At 39.5% G+C, this 17,228-nt stretch overlaps 1 protein-coding gene across 1 annotated transcript; it reads left to right on the plus strand.

The window, feature by feature from the left end:
• The first annotated feature begins 1,490 nt into the window (after positions 1-1,490).
• On the plus strand, positions 1,491-4,652 carry LOC105018269 (ladderlectin-like). Its single transcript, XM_010883564.2, has 6 exons — positions 1,491-1,567; positions 3,228-3,291; positions 3,472-3,587; positions 3,968-4,102; positions 4,318-4,429; positions 4,585-4,652. Exons 2-6 carry the CDS (start codon positions 3,234-3,236, stop codon positions 4,650-4,652), a joined length of 489 nt encoding a protein of 162 aa, XP_010881866.2. The 5' UTR covers positions 1,491-1,567; positions 3,228-3,233.
• Positions 4,653-17,228: the final 12,576 nt, after the last annotated feature.

The raw sequence follows: 17,228 nt of genomic DNA on the forward strand, positions 1-17,228 counted from the left end.
CCTGCTTCCTTCTACTCTGACAATGTTCCCCAACTCTGAGAATAGTTTTTTCCAGCAGGACAATGCTCCATGCCACACAGCCAGGTCAATCAAGGTGTGGCTGGAGGAACACCAGACCAAGACCTTGTCATGGCCAGCCCAATCTCCAGACCTGAACCCCATTGAAAACCTCTGGAATTTGATCAAGAATAAGATGGAGGGTCACAAACCATCAAACAAAGCCGAGCTACTTAAATCTTTGTGCCAGGAGTGGCATAAAGTCACCCAACAGCAATGTGTTGTTGATAAATGAATATTAATTTGTTTTCTTTGCATTATTTGAGGTCTGAAAACAATGTATTTGGATTTGTTTTCAACAAATAAATACTCTAAATAACAATGTTTTTATTTGGAATTTGGAGTATTGTTGTCAGTGGTTTATAGAATAAAGTACCACTCTGGAGGATTACATACATCAAATATCAAGCAGGGGTGAAAGGTTCTATTTAGGCAGTTCCTAGTGACATCACTATCCGATTTTGGAGGTAAAAAGCATACCTTATAGATATACAATATGAATATAGAACTTTGAATAGATCAACATATATTACCAGACAATGATACATGTTCGCAGTGATTTACAATTGCACAATATTCAGTAAAATTCAATCAGCGTGGCTCATACAATTTTCAAAGAAATGTTTTTAGGACAACCTGCCAATTTTGTGGATTTCTCTGATGAAATGTACCTGCACACATGCAACATGCTGGTAAATATACCTACCTATCTCAGCCTGTATGGGCAAGGTTGGAATAGGATGAAGCTGGTTGTTTGACATAGCCAAGGATTCCCTTTCCTTTCATTTAACCTCATAACATAAAAGGTGTACTTCAATTGTTAGCGTAACACATAGATTTTAAAAAACTGGTTATGGTTAATCTTGTAAATTTAGCCATCATCTGTAGTGGTTCTAGTTAAAAAGTTTTGGCTGTGGGTTCTAGGCTTCTCTATGCGCCCTGGGGTCCACAGTTAAGTACTGCAGAGGTGCCTCTAAGCATTTCTGCGGTACTGGTTTCTGTTCTTCCCCATTAGAGACCGCTGTGTCTTGTTGTCTCTAATTGGGGACCAGAAGTTGTTCTGTTTGTCTTTGTTGGTCATTGTTTTGGGTTAGCTGTCTGAGTTGCTGCTCTTCAGGTCCGGTTCGTACGCTCCATTTGTTGTTCTCTGTTCATTGTGGGAAAGCAAACCATTTAAAGAATGTACTTCAGCTCTGCGCCTCATGTCATGCCTATTGATTGTGACAAAATACTTGGAGGACAGGATCAACATGATGTTTGTACAGGATTTGGTTCTGTTTGACATTTACCTGGTCAACAGTTCCAGAGTAGGAAATAACACACAGTACAAATATTTTAAATTTTTCTGTTTGTCATTTGTCATCTGGATGGTGTCTCTGAAAAACATATTTAAAGGAGAAGAGGGATGACTAGAATCTAACTCATCGTCTGAAGTCAAAGAGCGAAAACGACTGTAGACCTTCAAACATCTCAGGAGACGCGACGCTACAACTGAATATTATTACAGAAGGTGAGATTTCAACAGCTCTTCATATAATACTGAGAAATATATAGTTATGTTCATAAGTTTGCATACCCTGGCAGAAATTGTGAAATTTTGGAATTGATTTTGAAAATATGACTGATCATGCAAAAAAAAAAAACATTTAAAAAAGTATTTTATTTAATGATAGTAATCAAATGAAGCACTTTTTGATCACATAGTTGTTTCACTCCTTTTTAAATCTTAATGATAACAGAAATCAAATGGCCCTGATCAAAGGTTTATATAGCCTTGAATGTTTGGCCTTGTTACAGACACACAGGGTGACACACAATTAAAGGTGAATTTTCCACATTTAAATTGCAATTAGTGTCTGTGTATGAATAGTCAATGAGTGTGTTAGCTCTCAAGTGGATGCACTGAGCAGGCTAGATACTGAGCCATGAGGAGCAGAAAATAACTGTCCAAAGTAACAAGGTAATGGGACTTTATTAAGATGAAAAAGGATATAAAAAGATATCCAAAGCCTTGCAAATACCAGTCAGTAATGTTCAATCACTTATTAAGAAATGGAAAATTCAGGGATCTGTTGATACCAAGTCAAGAGCAGGTAGACCAAGAAAGATTTCAGCTAAAACTGGCAGAAAAATTGCTTGAGATACAAAGGAAAACCCACAGGTAACCCCAGGAGAAATACTGGCAGCTCTGGAAAAAGATTGTTTCAAGGAGCACAATACGACAATACTTAAAAAAAAATTAGATGCCTAGTTGAGATGCCAGAAAGAAGCCTTTACTGCCCAATGCCACACAAAAGCCTGGTTACAATATGCCCAACAACAACTTGACACGCCTCACAGCTTCTGGCACACTGTAATTTGTAGTGAAGAGACCAAAAAAGAGCTTTATGGTCACAACCATAAGCACTATGTTTGGAGAGGGGTCAACAAGGTCTATAGTGAAAACAATACCATCCCCACTGTGAAGCATGGTGGTGGCTCACTGATGTTTTGGGGGTGTGTGAGCTCTAAAGGCACAGGGAATCTTGTGAAAATTTATGGCAAGATGAATGAAGCATGTTATCAGAAAATACTGGCAGACAATTTGCATTCTTCTGCATGAACAGTGCGCATGGGACGCTCTTGGACTCTTGGACTCCAGCACGACAATGACCCTAAGCACAAGGCCAAGTTGACACTCCAGTGGTTACAGCAGAAAAATGTGAAGGTTCTGGGGTGGCCAACACAGTCTCCTGACCTTAATATAATCGAGCCACTCTGGGGAGATCTCAAACGTGCGTCTCCTCAATAAGTATAGTAGCTTTTGGGCAGTTTTCACTGGAGAGTCTGCTTGCCTGGACCAGTTGAGGTCATCTTTGATGAACACACGGAGGAGACTGCAGTTCAGCTCCATCGATGTGTAAGGGGGCATGACCCCCACCCTCTGCCGCTTCTTGAAGTCCACGATCTTCTCCATAGTCTTACAGATGTTGAGAGAGAGCTTGTTGTCCTGGAAAGGAAAGAAAACGTTGCAGTGGTCTCTTAATTTTTTCCAGAGCTGTATATGGTGTATTTGTTTAGCATCAGGACTAAAATAAAGTTGAGGTGAGAGGTTCTGGAAAATAATGCATACAATGCAGTCTCACACCTGTGGTGATCTCATTTTGTCCCTCCTTCTCTCTCCCTCTCAGGAGACAATGGCGATGTTGAACATTCTTATCCTTCTCAGTTCTGTAGTTGCTCTGGGCAACGCATGTAAGAAGGAATCTACCTCACACTTTTTATTCATTCATTTGTTCATTCATCAAATCTGTTTTCTGTATGTGTGTGTGTGAACTGAGTGACACAGTATATAGTTGTTTTTATAATCCAAGGAGATCAGTTTATCTAGAATTGCCTTTAAAGTCCAACATGCCTTGTGTTTGCTCCTTTTAGATGAAGTGAAGAACAAGGATGGGGGATGTGGTAAATCGTGTCCCTCTGGTTGGACTGAATACAACTCCCAGTGTTACATCTATGTCAGCACTCAGAGGACATGGCCCCAAGCTGAGGTATCATTTTCATTTCTTTCTTTTTCTCACTAGCATGCAGTTGCAAATCCACCCATCACCCCTGTTTCCACCTGTTTGGTTCTGTGTTTCCTTCTGTTGGGTGATCAGTACTGTGTATCTTCCTCATTGTCTTTTGGGACTGCCATTAATGATATGGTGTTGATATTCTCATTTTAGTGTATATTATGGTTTTGGTATATTTTAATAAAACCACTACTTGCCTGGATTAAAAGACTGGAGCCACCTCTGAGTGTTCAATGAGCCTGGATTATGAATCTCATTAGATTTGATTGCTGATATGTAAATGTTATTGTCTAGAGTGGACTACTAACTAATACTTCCATTGTAATGCCTCTGTCCTTATGTACCTCTTCCTCTAGCAAAACTGTCTGTCCCTTGGAGGAAACCTGGTGTCTATTCACAACGCTGGTGAGAATGAGGCTGTGAAGAATGTGGTGTTAAGGGCAACTAATTCTAACCCCGCGACCTGGATTGGTGGATCTGATGCTTATCAGGTAAAGCAAGGAAGGACAACTCCTGTTCTTTTCCCAATACTCACAGATGAATTGGACATTTAATCATCAATTTAAGTCAAAAGTGATCTCCAAGGAAGAAGTCAGAAGATATAAATGAACTGAAAATAATGTCAACCACATTATCCACTGACCCATTTAATAATGATAATAACTTGGTATTTCTTTGATACTGAGATCCTATTTATTTCCCATAGAACAGGGTGTGGTTCTGGAGTGATGGAACCAGATTCGATTACCATAACTGGGCAGGTGGAGAGCCCAATAATGCTGGAGGCAGAGAGCCATGTATTCAGACTAATGCTGGAGGTACAGTAAGCCCACTATCATTCACTGATCCATTCATGAAGTTCATTTTCATTCATAATATGGTTTTCTTCTTAAATATACAAAGCATTGCATGGTTGTGTGTACATCTTAGTTGATTTGAGAATGACTGACTATCTTGTGTTTCTCTATAATAGTTGGATTGTGGAACGACGTACGCTGTGAATCGACCTTGCCTTCTGTGTGCAAGCTCAGAGACCTCTAATTTCAGCAAAGCATCCACTCAACTGAGTCAAATATTACGTTAACACTTTTATGGTAAAGTTAAATACTTTTTTAAGTTGATTTATCACTGTAAAAGGAATGCTTAACTTGAGAAGTGTTTTGTAGTTTGATGTCAATACAACTATTGCATGCATTATGTTGTGGGTCATTATTAAACATTAATGATACTCACATACTTAAAGGTTGATTAGGATTTGCGAGTATATTAAAAATCAACCTCAAATATTACGACCAGAAAGGTATAGTAACGAGATGTAAACAGCTCCATATTCATGTCACGGGGTGAATGATTGTGTGAGAATTTATGCATCATTTTCTTTTGGATACATGTTTTCATGTTTTCTTTGTGTTGCTGTGTATTGTGATTTGCTGATGTCACTTTCACAATCGCCTCCAGTGACAACTTCACATTATTTATGGTTGTTTGTCCATTGGACATTTGACATGGGGAAAGGCTAATGGACCTATGGGAACATGGCATGGTCAGGACTAAGTGTTTTTAGCTGGAAGTGCATTGAGGAATGACCAAGGGGACAGGCTAACAATGTTAATTACAGCAAGTCAAAAAGCAACTGTCAGGACCTTCATTATTTTTTAATAAATCCAAAGCGATACAAATCTATAAACTTCTACAGTAATTTATTGTTAAACCATAAGAACACGGCCTGGAATGACATCTGGCACTGGTGACTTCCGAGGGTTCACTCTTTAAAAAGCTCTCCTCACATCAGCCATGGCTAGGGACAGAGTGCAGTCGTCCTGGTCCTCAGAAAGCCTTTTCAGAAAGGCTGGTGTTGGTCGCCTCAAACCGTGCATCAAAGGTTTTCAGCTCGCAGAGGAGAGAGGCAGCAGGCTGGCCACCATTGCAGTTTGAACGCACGGATTGATGCAATTGTGAACAATACCGACCGGTGAACACAGGAAGAACCCTTTTATTTGAAATGACAAATACATCGCAAAACTTACAAATTTTTTCCAGGAATACAACATTGTCATGTTCTTTCAGTTAAACAACACTGCTAGTCTTAGTTTGGAGTGTTTTGGAGTCGTTTTCTGCTTTCAATGCAGCTTTGCTCTGGTGGGACAGTTTCCATTCATTAATTTAAATGATAAGAATGCTAATTACAGCCCGGGGACAATAATGGCCCTATGTTGCAAAAATGTACCCTATGTCCATTCCAGACTAACTTTTGGTAAGCACATTTTTTGATTTTTGGACAAACTATCCCTTTAATGAAGTGACTATTATTAATGTCCCAACTACAATTTGATCAGTTGAATGCAACTTCAGTGAATAGAAGTACCAAATTCTTTACATAACATTTTTATCTGTAACATTATTCCAAACTTTTGGCCCCCAGTGTCTAACCCCACTACCAAAAACGTGGCCCTGTGTAAAATGGAAATAAATACAGCATGCAAAGATATGGAAATCATTTAAATCCTGAATAGATCATAGTACAAAGACAACATCAAATGTTGAAACTGAAAAATGCTATTGTTCCTTGAATAATATATGCCCTCTTTGAATTTGATGCCAGCGACAGGTTTCAAAAAAGCTGGGACAGGGCCAAACAAAAGAAAGGAATAGTTGTGTAATACTAAAAAAGACCCTGGTGGAACATCTCACAACTAATTACATTAATTGGCAACAGGTCAGTAACATGATTGGGTATAAAAAGTGCATCCCAGAAAGGATTTCTTTCAGAAATAAAGATGGGGAGGGGTTCAATCAATCAATCAATCAATCAAATGTATTTATAAAGCCTTTTTTACAACAGCAGTTGTCACAAAGTGCTTTACAGAGACACCCGGCCTTAAACCCCAAGGAGCAAACAACAGTAGTGTTGAATTTCAGTGGCTAGGAAAAACTCCCTAAGGTCGAATTTTAGGAAGAAACCTAGAGAGGACCCAGGCTCACTACTTCACAACTCTTAATGGCTGCGCAGGTAAATAATGCAAGTGCAACAATTTAAGAATAATGTCTTTCAGTGTAAAATTATAAAACGTTTGGGGATGTCATCATCTACGGTACATAATATCATTAATAGACTCAGAGAATCCAGAGAAATATCTGTATGCAAGGGACAAAGCCGAACACCAATATTGGACGGTGTCAGGTCCTGTCATGGGCCCTCTAGGCATCTCTATGCGCCTGGGGACCTGACCGCAGAGGTGCCTCTAGGCCTGCTTTCAGTCTAATATATAATACAACAGGCTAATTGATGTTAGTGTTGCTAAATTTCTTTCTGTTGAAACTGGTACAAATGATTGCTTGGAAAAACATCAAGTTGCCACTACATGGGCTCACCTTGTATCAGGTTCTCAGTAAAACCATAAGGATGATGAGTGACCTGCTGCCACTCCACTCTCTGTGGCTGTTTCTGAAACTAAGGGCAATGTGTTTCATGCTGTTAAGCTTTTCTAGGTAATTTTGGTACTTTATAATGGCAAATGATCAGTGGTGGATCTTAAGGATTCTTGGCAATAGCGAACCTGGCTAGTAAAATACAAACATTTCCACTGACACAACTAAAACGTTACTAGCTCTGTTTTCTACCGTATTTACAGAGTAAGGAACAGGGCACCAGGGGTCAGTTTAGCCTCTTGACATTATGTAACTTTGTCACGCATTAACATACCTTCAAGTTTGAATATTTTGTTAGACACCATTAACCATTATGTTAAACTGAGTAATGTTTCTTATTAAGTTTTCATCCACCACAAATAGCATCTATGAACTTTATGGCTTTTGCCACTGGCCGTTTTTTACAGCTTATTAGCCATTGGTGAATGACAGTGAGAGACATTCGCTCAGTAAGAGACATTCGCTCTTCTAGGCCGGCTCGGCTTATGCGGTCCGGCAAAAACTCACTATAGTGAACAAAACATTATTGGAGCTGACTTCACATAGGTGAAGGATTTACTGCCTACCCTAGCAATCAGAAAATAAGACGTAGGCTACGGTATTAATTTAGAAATCTATGGAGCCAAATAGAGTTCAAATGTATTTACTTTAAGAAAAGAACAAGAAATCAGGCAAGCCTAGTTCAGCCGGCCCGAAATAGAAAGTGCAGGCTCCCGTGAGGCTCAAACCCGGGTCAGCCATGTGAAAGGCTGTGTCGTTAACCACTACACCACAGCACTGTACATTTGCTGGGTGTCAGTATAGCCTCTTGTGTCTATCCTGAACAAATCCTCTTTTGCCACTGGTTGTTTTAACAGTTAATTGGCCATTCGTGAATGACATTGATACAGTTAAACTGATTGTTTCTTACTAAGTTTACCTCCACCTCAAATAGCATCTATGTATGGCATTTGCCACTGTCCGTTTTAACAGTGTATTGGCCAGTAATAAGCTTAACCGGTATTTCCTAACTTACTGGAATAGTCATAAGAATTGAACAATTGCTAGCGAGAACATGTTTTTTTCACTTCATGGCAAAACAACATACTTTTTTCTTGTATTCGTGAATGACATTTATACAATAACTATCAATAAAGGCGAGGATAACAAACTTTTTCATCAAGCGAAAAGAGGAGAGAATCGTGGAATCTACCAGAAATAATTAATAAATATTGTTGCTCTCAATAGATTAGAAATTTGGTCTTCTACATGAGAGGTACTGTCTTTAACCACTACGCCACTCACTCACTCACTAAGAGACATTGGCTCTTCTTGGCCGGCAAAAATATAAGTGAAAAAACGACATTCAATAGTATGAAACAAATTGATTAAACCATGGAAAAAAGTGTATGCTAAAAGTATTAAATGGATTTTCGCATCCGATCTTAAACTTATGATTACAATTTCTTCCCACCTTCGTTTGAATCATGTTTTCTCAAACGAAGTTTTGAGCCTCTATTGGCATGGAGGCAGGGCCTTATCTGGGCATTAAATTCTCACAACCGATTAGAGGGAATTCTGCAGGTTTGGAAGATCCAATCAACATTGTCTCCAGTTTACCCCGATTATATTCTCTAATAATGACATTGATCCTCATCTGACAGAATTCCATATACACTCACCTAAAGGATTATTAGGAACACCTGTTCAATTTTTCTTTAATGCAATTATCTAATCAACCAATCACATGGCAGTTGCTTCAATGCATTTAGGGGTGTGGTCCTGGTCAAGACAATCTCCTGAACCCCAAACTGAATGTCAGAATGGGAAAGAGAGGTGATTTAAGCAAATTTGAGCATGGCATGGTTGTTGGTGCCAGACGGGCCGGTCTGAGTATTTCACAATCTGCTCAGTTACTGGGATTTTCACGTACAACCATTTCTAGGGTTTACAAAGAATGGTGTGAAAAGGGAAAAACATCCAGTATGCGGCAGTCCTGTAGGCGAAAATGCCTTGTTGATGCTAGAGGTCAGAGGAGAATGGGCCGACTGATTCAAGCTGATAGAAGAGCAACTTTGACTGAAATAACCACTCGTTACAACCGAGGTATGCAGCAAAGCATTTGTGAAGCCACAACACACACAACCTTGAGGCGGATGGGCTACAACAGCAGAAGACCCCACCGGGTACCACTCATCTCCACTACAAATAGATAAAAAAAAAAAGGCTACAATTTGCACCAGCTCACCAAAATCGGACAATTGAAGACTGGAAGAATGTTGCCTGGTCTGATGAGTCTCGATTTCTGTTTAGACATTCAGATGGTAGAGTCAGAATTTGGCGTAAACAGAATGAGAACATGGATCCACCATGCGTTGTTACCACTGTGCAGGCTGGTGGTGGTGGTGTAATGGTGTGGGGGATGTTTTCTTGGCACACTTTAGGCCCCTTAGTGCCAGATGGGCATCGTTTAAATGCCACGGCCTAGCTGAGCATTGTTTCTGACAATGTCCATCCCTTTATGACCACCATGTACCCATCCTCTGATGGCTACTTCCAGCAGGATAATGCACCATTTCACAAAGCTCAAATCATTTCAAATTGGCTTCTTGAACATGACAATGAGTTCACTGTACTAAAATGGCCCCCACAGTGACCAGATCTCAACCCAATAGAGCATCTTTGGGATGAGGTGGAACAGGCTTCGTGCCCTGGATGTGCATCCCACAAATCTCCATCAACTGCAAGATGCTGTCCTATCAATATGGGCCAACATTTCTAAAGAATGCTTTCAGCACCTTGTTGAATCAATGCCACATAGAATTAAGGCAGTTCTGAAGGTGAAAGGTGGTCAAACACAGTATTTGTATGGTGTTCCTAATAATCCTTTAGGTGAGTGTATTTGCCGGATTCTAGGGCCAGACGTCCCCAATGCCACTGGCCGGAGTAATGCACTCATTTTGAACAGTGTATTGTTCTTCGTGATATTTTCCCAGTGGTCATTTCATGTATTCCATCTGTGATGCTGAACATTTGAGCAATGCTGTAAGCTATGCCGTGCAGTTCGCAAAGGTGTTAGCTCTCACTTAACTGCTTGATGCATTTGTTGTGTTCCCTGACAATTTAAACATCTTATTCATGTCACCTATAGACAAATCTTATATGCGAATAATCTAGGAGACTAGAGCTATGCATTGGCGCTGTAATCAACTCAATAGTCACACTACAACCCCCGGGCGAGACCTGCAAAGATGCACCTACACAGAAGTTATTGTTTTTTTTTTTCAGAAAGGAAAGAGATACTACATGGCACACACACCCTATCTCCCTGTCTCTCTTTGAATTTTCTATGCTTATTTTACTGAAGATTAATATTCTACAAATGTATTAGGCTCAAGTGTTATTCTTTCTTTTAAATGTATCTTATTTATCAAGAAACAGTGCTTGAGGCCCCTGTAGGCTATTCATGCATATATCCTTTGATTATCGCAAAATAGTCGATAATGTCTCTTATTTTACCTTTTACATCAGGAAAAGTGAGATCAAAATGAAAACTAAATTCTAACGGATTTATCTTTGAATAATTTAGGTGTTGTCTAATTTTCATTTTGAACATTTGTAGGGCCTAATAAACTAATGAAAATACTATAGCCTGTGTTCTTAAAAATTTATTGTTTTATGTATTCTTTTTTAGTAATTTTTTCGTATGATTAAACTTTAAATACAAACACATTCTTGTATTTTTCTAACTCATTAACCATTTAAAACAAACACATTCTGTAATTAATTATTTTTTAGACTTTTCTATAAAGTTTGATAACGACCCAGCAGATGAACTGATGCTCTGGCTGGATGGTGATGCTGCAGAGGAGAATGTCCATGCTAACAGGGAAGATTTGTATGCTAATGACACCAAACGGCGTTAGGCTCTTGTGGTTAATGGGAGTAAAAAAGGCTTGGTGGTTCTAGTGTTAAAAAGGAGCCAAACAAATATGTGATAATAAATGGCATCATATGATCACTATCCTTAAAGAAAATACAGTTTTTTAGCATGACCAGGCATATTTTCAAAATCAATGCCAAAATTTCACAGTTTCTGACAGGGTATGCAAACTTATGAGCACAACTGTTTTACACAACTGAAAAACACTTGAGGGTGTAAACCAATATGTAAAAAAGAAAAAAGTCACAATAAGTAACACGTTAAAACGTAAATAATAAATAAATAGGTGAAGAATAAATATAGTGCTTGTATTCTGGTTATTCTTAGGGAGGACATTGTAGCGTGTATTAGCTGCTGAAGTGAACATGGACACCCGGGCAGTTTAAACACTATAATAGTTTTCTTGTTTCAAGTGTGTAGCCAGATGTTACATAAAGTATATCATAGGGGTATCTGGTAGGGCATTGGGGGGCAGGAGTTGGGGTACAACCTTTGCCTAATATTTGCCAGGAAGCCAGATTTTAACAATTGTTTTCCGAAGTTTCGGATCAATTCGTATGACCTCATATCATAATCCACCTAAATTATTAACTTTTCTGTGATTATAAGCTGGAGAAGGCCTTTCTAACACAGAGATTCAATGACCTAAAGACTCATCTGCCTCGCGAATGTATCAGGTTTGTAGTCTGTTTTGCTCATTTTTCATTTGATAACTTTATAATAAAAAAAGATAAAAAGGAGCATAACAGTACACTGAACAGGGTGGGCCAAACGTCCAAGCTGCTGCATCCAGTGCACATGTGCTGCTGCAGCATGGGTTAGAATCCCACCTCCTGCTCATTCAGCAATACCAGCTGCCTCTGTCTTTCACCACTCTCCTGTCTCAAAAGGCAAGAAATATATCTTCAAAACTATAAATGCAATATGGTACTATTCTTTTAAGTGCATGGATTGTTTTGGCAAAGGAGAAATGCTGACAAATTTGTGGACAGAATTGGAGAGAAATAAGGTTTGTGTGTGTGTATGGAACATTTCAACATGTTTTTACTGAGATCTTTTCCCCCCACACTCTGCACTGTTAGGCTACTGTAGAAAACACATAAGCTCCACCATCTGGAGAGATGCAGGTTGTACAGGCTCTAGATTCAACCCTGAATCCCAGCTCAGATTTTGAAGGTCTTGTAGTTGATTTAATGGGGCTCCAGCCAGTAGCTATTCTTGTGGATCGTGGTTGGGAGGAGAAAAGGTTGGAGGATGGATGTAACGGGTTGGGTTGGGATCACTGCTTGGATAGGGTGCTGGTCATGGAGCTTGATGCCATGCTGGGCACAATGACATATCTACTTGATCATAATCTATGCAAGATAACTTAGTGGATACCACTGAGTGGAGGGCAGTGCTTAATTTGACCAATTATAAAGAGGGTCTCAAAACAGCCAAATAAGAGGGGTCTTAGCCCAGTTAAAGTCGCTGCCCTCTGCCCCCTACTGTATTTTTTTGTTTAACAGTAACCCACTTTACAAGAATGATTCCCACTCCATAAGATGGGTGGGACAGGTTTATCACTATACATAGTCTGACAGGCCTGTTTGTGCTTGGAATCTCAAAATAACCTATTGTTATGACTAAACATCTTACTAACTTAATAGCTATCTCACTACTTTTCATTCTGAGTCACTTTCAATACCTAATTACACTGTATGATACTACCAGGAAGTATTATGAATATTAGAATCATATTAGTGTAAGTCTCAAAGATGGTGTCTTAGACTGCTCCTATTTTTGTGGTTTATGAAATATTCATGTAGCGATTATTATAAATAAACAATTTAGGACATAAGAAGGCTACACATTTGTGTCATGACAGTGTTATGACAATATTATAACAGGTAATGTATTATGTATTCTGATGAGCCAAAACATCATGACCGAGTAGGTACTCGCCACAAACAGACAACAGGGTGTTGGGTGCCCAAGGATCGTCGATGCACGACAGCAACAAAGGCGATCCCATCTGGCCTGAAACAACAGAAGGCCTTAATGTGGCACAAGTCACAGAACCCTTTAGTAATGGTTACGGGAGGAATGTGACACAACACACAGTGCATCGCACCCTGCTGTGTCTGGGGCTGCATGGCTGCAGAACGGTCAGGGTGCCCCTGTCCACCGTCGAAAGCGCCTACAATGGGCACGTTGGAACTGGTCCTTGGAGCCGTGTGCAGTCTACCTGGAGAAGTGATGACACCCGAGTGCACTGTGTAAAGACAACCAGCCGGTGGAGGGGGTGTGATGCTCTGGGTCCAGGCATTCCAGAGAATGTCAGTTTGGCTGGTGCCACCTACCTTAACATCGTTGCAGACCAGGTACACTCCTTCATGGCAATGTAATTCCCTGATGGCAGTGGCCTCTTTAGTGGCCTATATTTATCCAGAATTAAGGGAATTGTTGCTTCCTGATTACCCCTTTTCAAAAACCTTTCATCATCTCCTTTTGTTATGCAGCTTACACTTCATTTTGATAATCCCAATTTCCATCAGTAGATGTTCCGTAGAAAGTAATACTATCAACAAGCAAACTATCTTTTTATAAACAACTACTTGTTAAAGTTAGGCTTAGGGTTAGGTTTAGAAAAAGTTTCTTCTGAATTTTATATTCAGATGAAGCTTCGTGTTTCCTGAGGTGTTTGAAGGTCTTCGGTCGATCTCGCTCTGTCTCCAGCCAGGGAGTTCAATTCTAGTCATCCCTCTTCTTCTTTAGATAGGTTTTTTAGACACCTTCCAGGCGCCAATTTACTCATGGAAAAATGGAAAATGTCTGTACTGTGTTATTTGCTGCCCTGCAACTGTTGACAAGGAAAATGTCAAACAAAACTAAATCCTGTACAAACAGCATGTTGAACCTCTCCTCCAAGCTTTTTAACTAGAAACACTACAGACGACGGCCAGATTTACAAGATCAACCTTAACCAGTTTGTTAAATCCATGTGTTAGGCTAATCATTTAAGTACACCTTTTGTGTTTGGGGGTTAAATTAAGAATAAAGGGAAAGGGAATCCCTGGCTATGTCAAACACCCAGCTTCATCATGTTCCCACCTGCCCATATAGGCTGAGACAGGCAGGCATATTTAACAGCATGTAGCATGAGTGCAGGCACAATTCAAAAGAGAAATCCCCCAAATTGGCAAGTTGTCTTGAAAACTTTTCTATGAAATGTGTATGAGCCACTCTGATTGAATTTGACAGAATATTGTGCAAATACACTGATCAGCCATATCATTATGACCACCGACAGGTGAAGTGAATAACACTGATAATCTTGTTATCATGGTACCTGTCACTGGGTGGGATATATTAGGCAGCAAGTAAACATTCTGTCCTCTGCATTGTTGCAGATCATGTGCACCCTTTTACGGCAACGGTATTCCTTGATAGCAATGGCCTCTGTCAGCAGGATAATGTGCCTTGACACAAAGCAAAATTGGTTCAGTAATGGTTTGAGGAACACAACAACGAGTTCAAGGTGTTGACTTGGCCTCCAAATTCCACAGATCTCAATCCAATCCAGACTCCAGCTGTAGTATGTGCTGGACAAACAAGTCTGATCCAGGGAGGCCCCACTTTCGCAACTTACAGGAATTAAAGAATCTGCTGCGAATGTCTTCAGGGCTTTTCTTGGCTCAGAATGGGCCTTTGGGGGGTGATTATGCACGACTGTAAGCATGATCGGTCTATGTGCAGTAAAGGCAATGAGTTACCTTATGACAGAAATCTATGCATTTTCTTGTTATTTCTGACAATTTGATAAACAGAGATGTCTATCATGCTTGAATAAATGAAACCTCATTAACAAACCTCGTGCGTTTGACCTTGAAACTTATATAACACTAGATAGGCCTATCGCTGTTCTGAGAAAGATGCATCGAGTGGATAACTAAATCACATTTTATATGGGTAGGCGTATATTATCGTAGATACACTGTTTTTACCAATAAAGCTAGCGTTTCATCTGTCACTAATCTGGTTATGCGCAATTGTTATTTTGGTTCAAATAACGATTTAAAACATTATATTAAAAAAATCAAACAAGCAACGTTTCAAAATTATTTCTTGTAACTATTCTTTTCTATTGAAGTAATCCAAAAGTAATCATATCTTTAGTGAGGTAAAGTTACTTTTATAGTGGACATTCCTAATCGCCTGTCAAAACCAACTAAGTTAGGACAGCGAAAAGTATGGGTTTTTGATCAGGTGAAGGTGAACTACAATTCACACCTTTCAATGTATAAAACAAAAGATTTTTTCAATAGAGTCTACGAAAAGTGTGCCATGACAACAAAAGTGTTATAATCGCACACGTGGGGGGATGGGCTTCAATCTATGGCTTTAACTTTTTTGTACGCAATGACAACTAAAACATTTGCTGAACATTTTCAAAAAACTATAAGCCGTAGATTGTAGCACATCTTCCTCCGAGTCTGAATATAGCACTTTTGTTCTCATTGCACACTTTCTGTAGACCCTATTGAATTTCTAAGGATAAACTCAAAAATATGCACAAATATTTCGATAAAATAAAAGTAAATTTTAGCCCATCCTCCTCCGAATCCGAATATAGCACTTTTGTTGTCATGGCACACTTTCTGTAGAGGCTATTGAATTTTAATATGATTATTAAAAAAATATTATATAAAAAAATCTTGTTTGATACATTGAAAAGTGTGGATTGTAGTTCAATCAAGTACTTCACCTGATTGCAGTGGTTGATTCTGGCCCATGTCTTGCGAAGGGTGATTCTGGCCCATGTCTTACAGTGGTTGATTTTGGCCCATGTGTTGTGCATGGTTGGGCAATGCTTGTGTAGCTAGCACTGCTTAGCTTCAGTGGCAGTCAGGAAAGATGCTGCTAGAGAAAATGGATGATATGTTGGTTGTTTTAGGTCTCTACCACAGAAACACACAAATAATGTTATCCTACACTGGTATTTTAGGCTGAAGCATCAACTGACAAATAAAACCCTCAAAATCCCATCTCAAACATGTACCTCAGATTTGCTATTTCTTAATGAGGAGGATATTATAATGTTGCATTTGATACTAATGCTATGTCACAATGGAGAAATTTGTTGACAAATGCTAATGCAGAGTTCTATAAATTTACTTGTTCCCATTTACTTTCTGACTCAAGCCATTTCAGATGGAATTTGTTTTGTGACAAATCAGTGGCTCAGTAATTTTGGCAACCAGGTAGTCCTTTGGAGTTGTTCAGATCCAGATTCCTAGCGGAGGAGCAGCTTACATGGGCGTGGCAGAGCATTCAGATAGAATTTGGTACAAAACTGGAACCTAAGGATCCTAACTTTCTGTTACTTCTCCTAACCTGCTGTGTTAATCCCCCTAACATGCCTTTATCAGCCAAACCTGCTGTGTTAATCCCCCTAACATGCCTTTATCAGCCTAACCTGCTGTGTTAATCCCCCTTACATGCCTTTATCAGCCTAACCTGCTGGGTTAATCCCCCTAACATGCCTTTATCAGCCTAACCTGCTGTGTTAATCCCCCTAACATGCCTTTATCAGCCTAACCTGCTGTGTTAATCCCCCTAACATGCCTTCATCAGCCAAACATGCTGTTTTAATTCCCCTAACATGCCTTCATCAGCCAAACCTGCTGTTTTAATTCCCCTAACCTGCTATATAAACCCTCCGTCTTGAAAGCCCCGAAAATATAACCACACCTGAACACGGTTCCAACAGGTAGAGCTGCTGTTTTATATGCTGTTTATAATTTTTAAGGTGGATAACAATTCCACTCAAAATCACTATTTACATAAGGACAATAGAATCTGGAAACTGGGCAGTTACTTTGTGTGAATATGGCCCTAAATGTACATTTTAATTGTGGCTAGTGACTGGGGAAAAAATAAACCCTTTTTAGAGCGGCTTGATTGATTATCCCCTAGACTCAAATTGCTGATGCATACATTCAACTGCAAGCTGTCAGGTGGACGAGATGGTAATTTGATTATATTCTTCTGGAAGGTGTAAACCTTTCATGTTATTGGAACAATTTCTGCATAATTTGGAATAGTAGGTGTAATTTTCTCTTCACTTTAATATACCAGCGTGCTTAAGGACATTAAATCACACATAAGCAATAGATTGCTTCGGTGTCAAAATGTCACCAGTGGCCATATTGTCGTTTTACTGACTGGTCAGGAAGGAGTGGTCTCCATCACTTCATCAAGGAAAATATACATGATACGTTTCA

The sequence above is a fragment of the Esox lucius genome, chromosome 19, assembly GCF_011004845.1.
Source record: "Esox lucius isolate fEsoLuc1 chromosome 19, fEsoLuc1.pri, whole genome shotgun sequence".
Taxonomy (NCBI): Eukaryota; Metazoa; Chordata; class Actinopteri; order Esociformes; family Esocidae; genus Esox; species Esox lucius.

Bases quoted from the DNA above. Each gene is read 5' to 3' on its own strand.
- LOC105018269 (XM_010883564.2), top strand. From the start codon at position 3,234: ATGGCGATGTTGAACATTCTTATCCTTCTCAGTTCTGTAGTTGCTCTG. The intron at 3,292-3,471 runs GTAAGAAGGAAT...TGCTCCTTTTAG, and splicing joins AGTTGCTCTGGGCAACGCAT to ATGAAGTGAAGAACAAGGAT. The intron at 4,430-4,584 runs GTACAGTAAGCC...TCTCTATAATAG, and splicing joins TATTCAGACTAATGCTGGAG to TTGGATTGTGGAACGACGTA.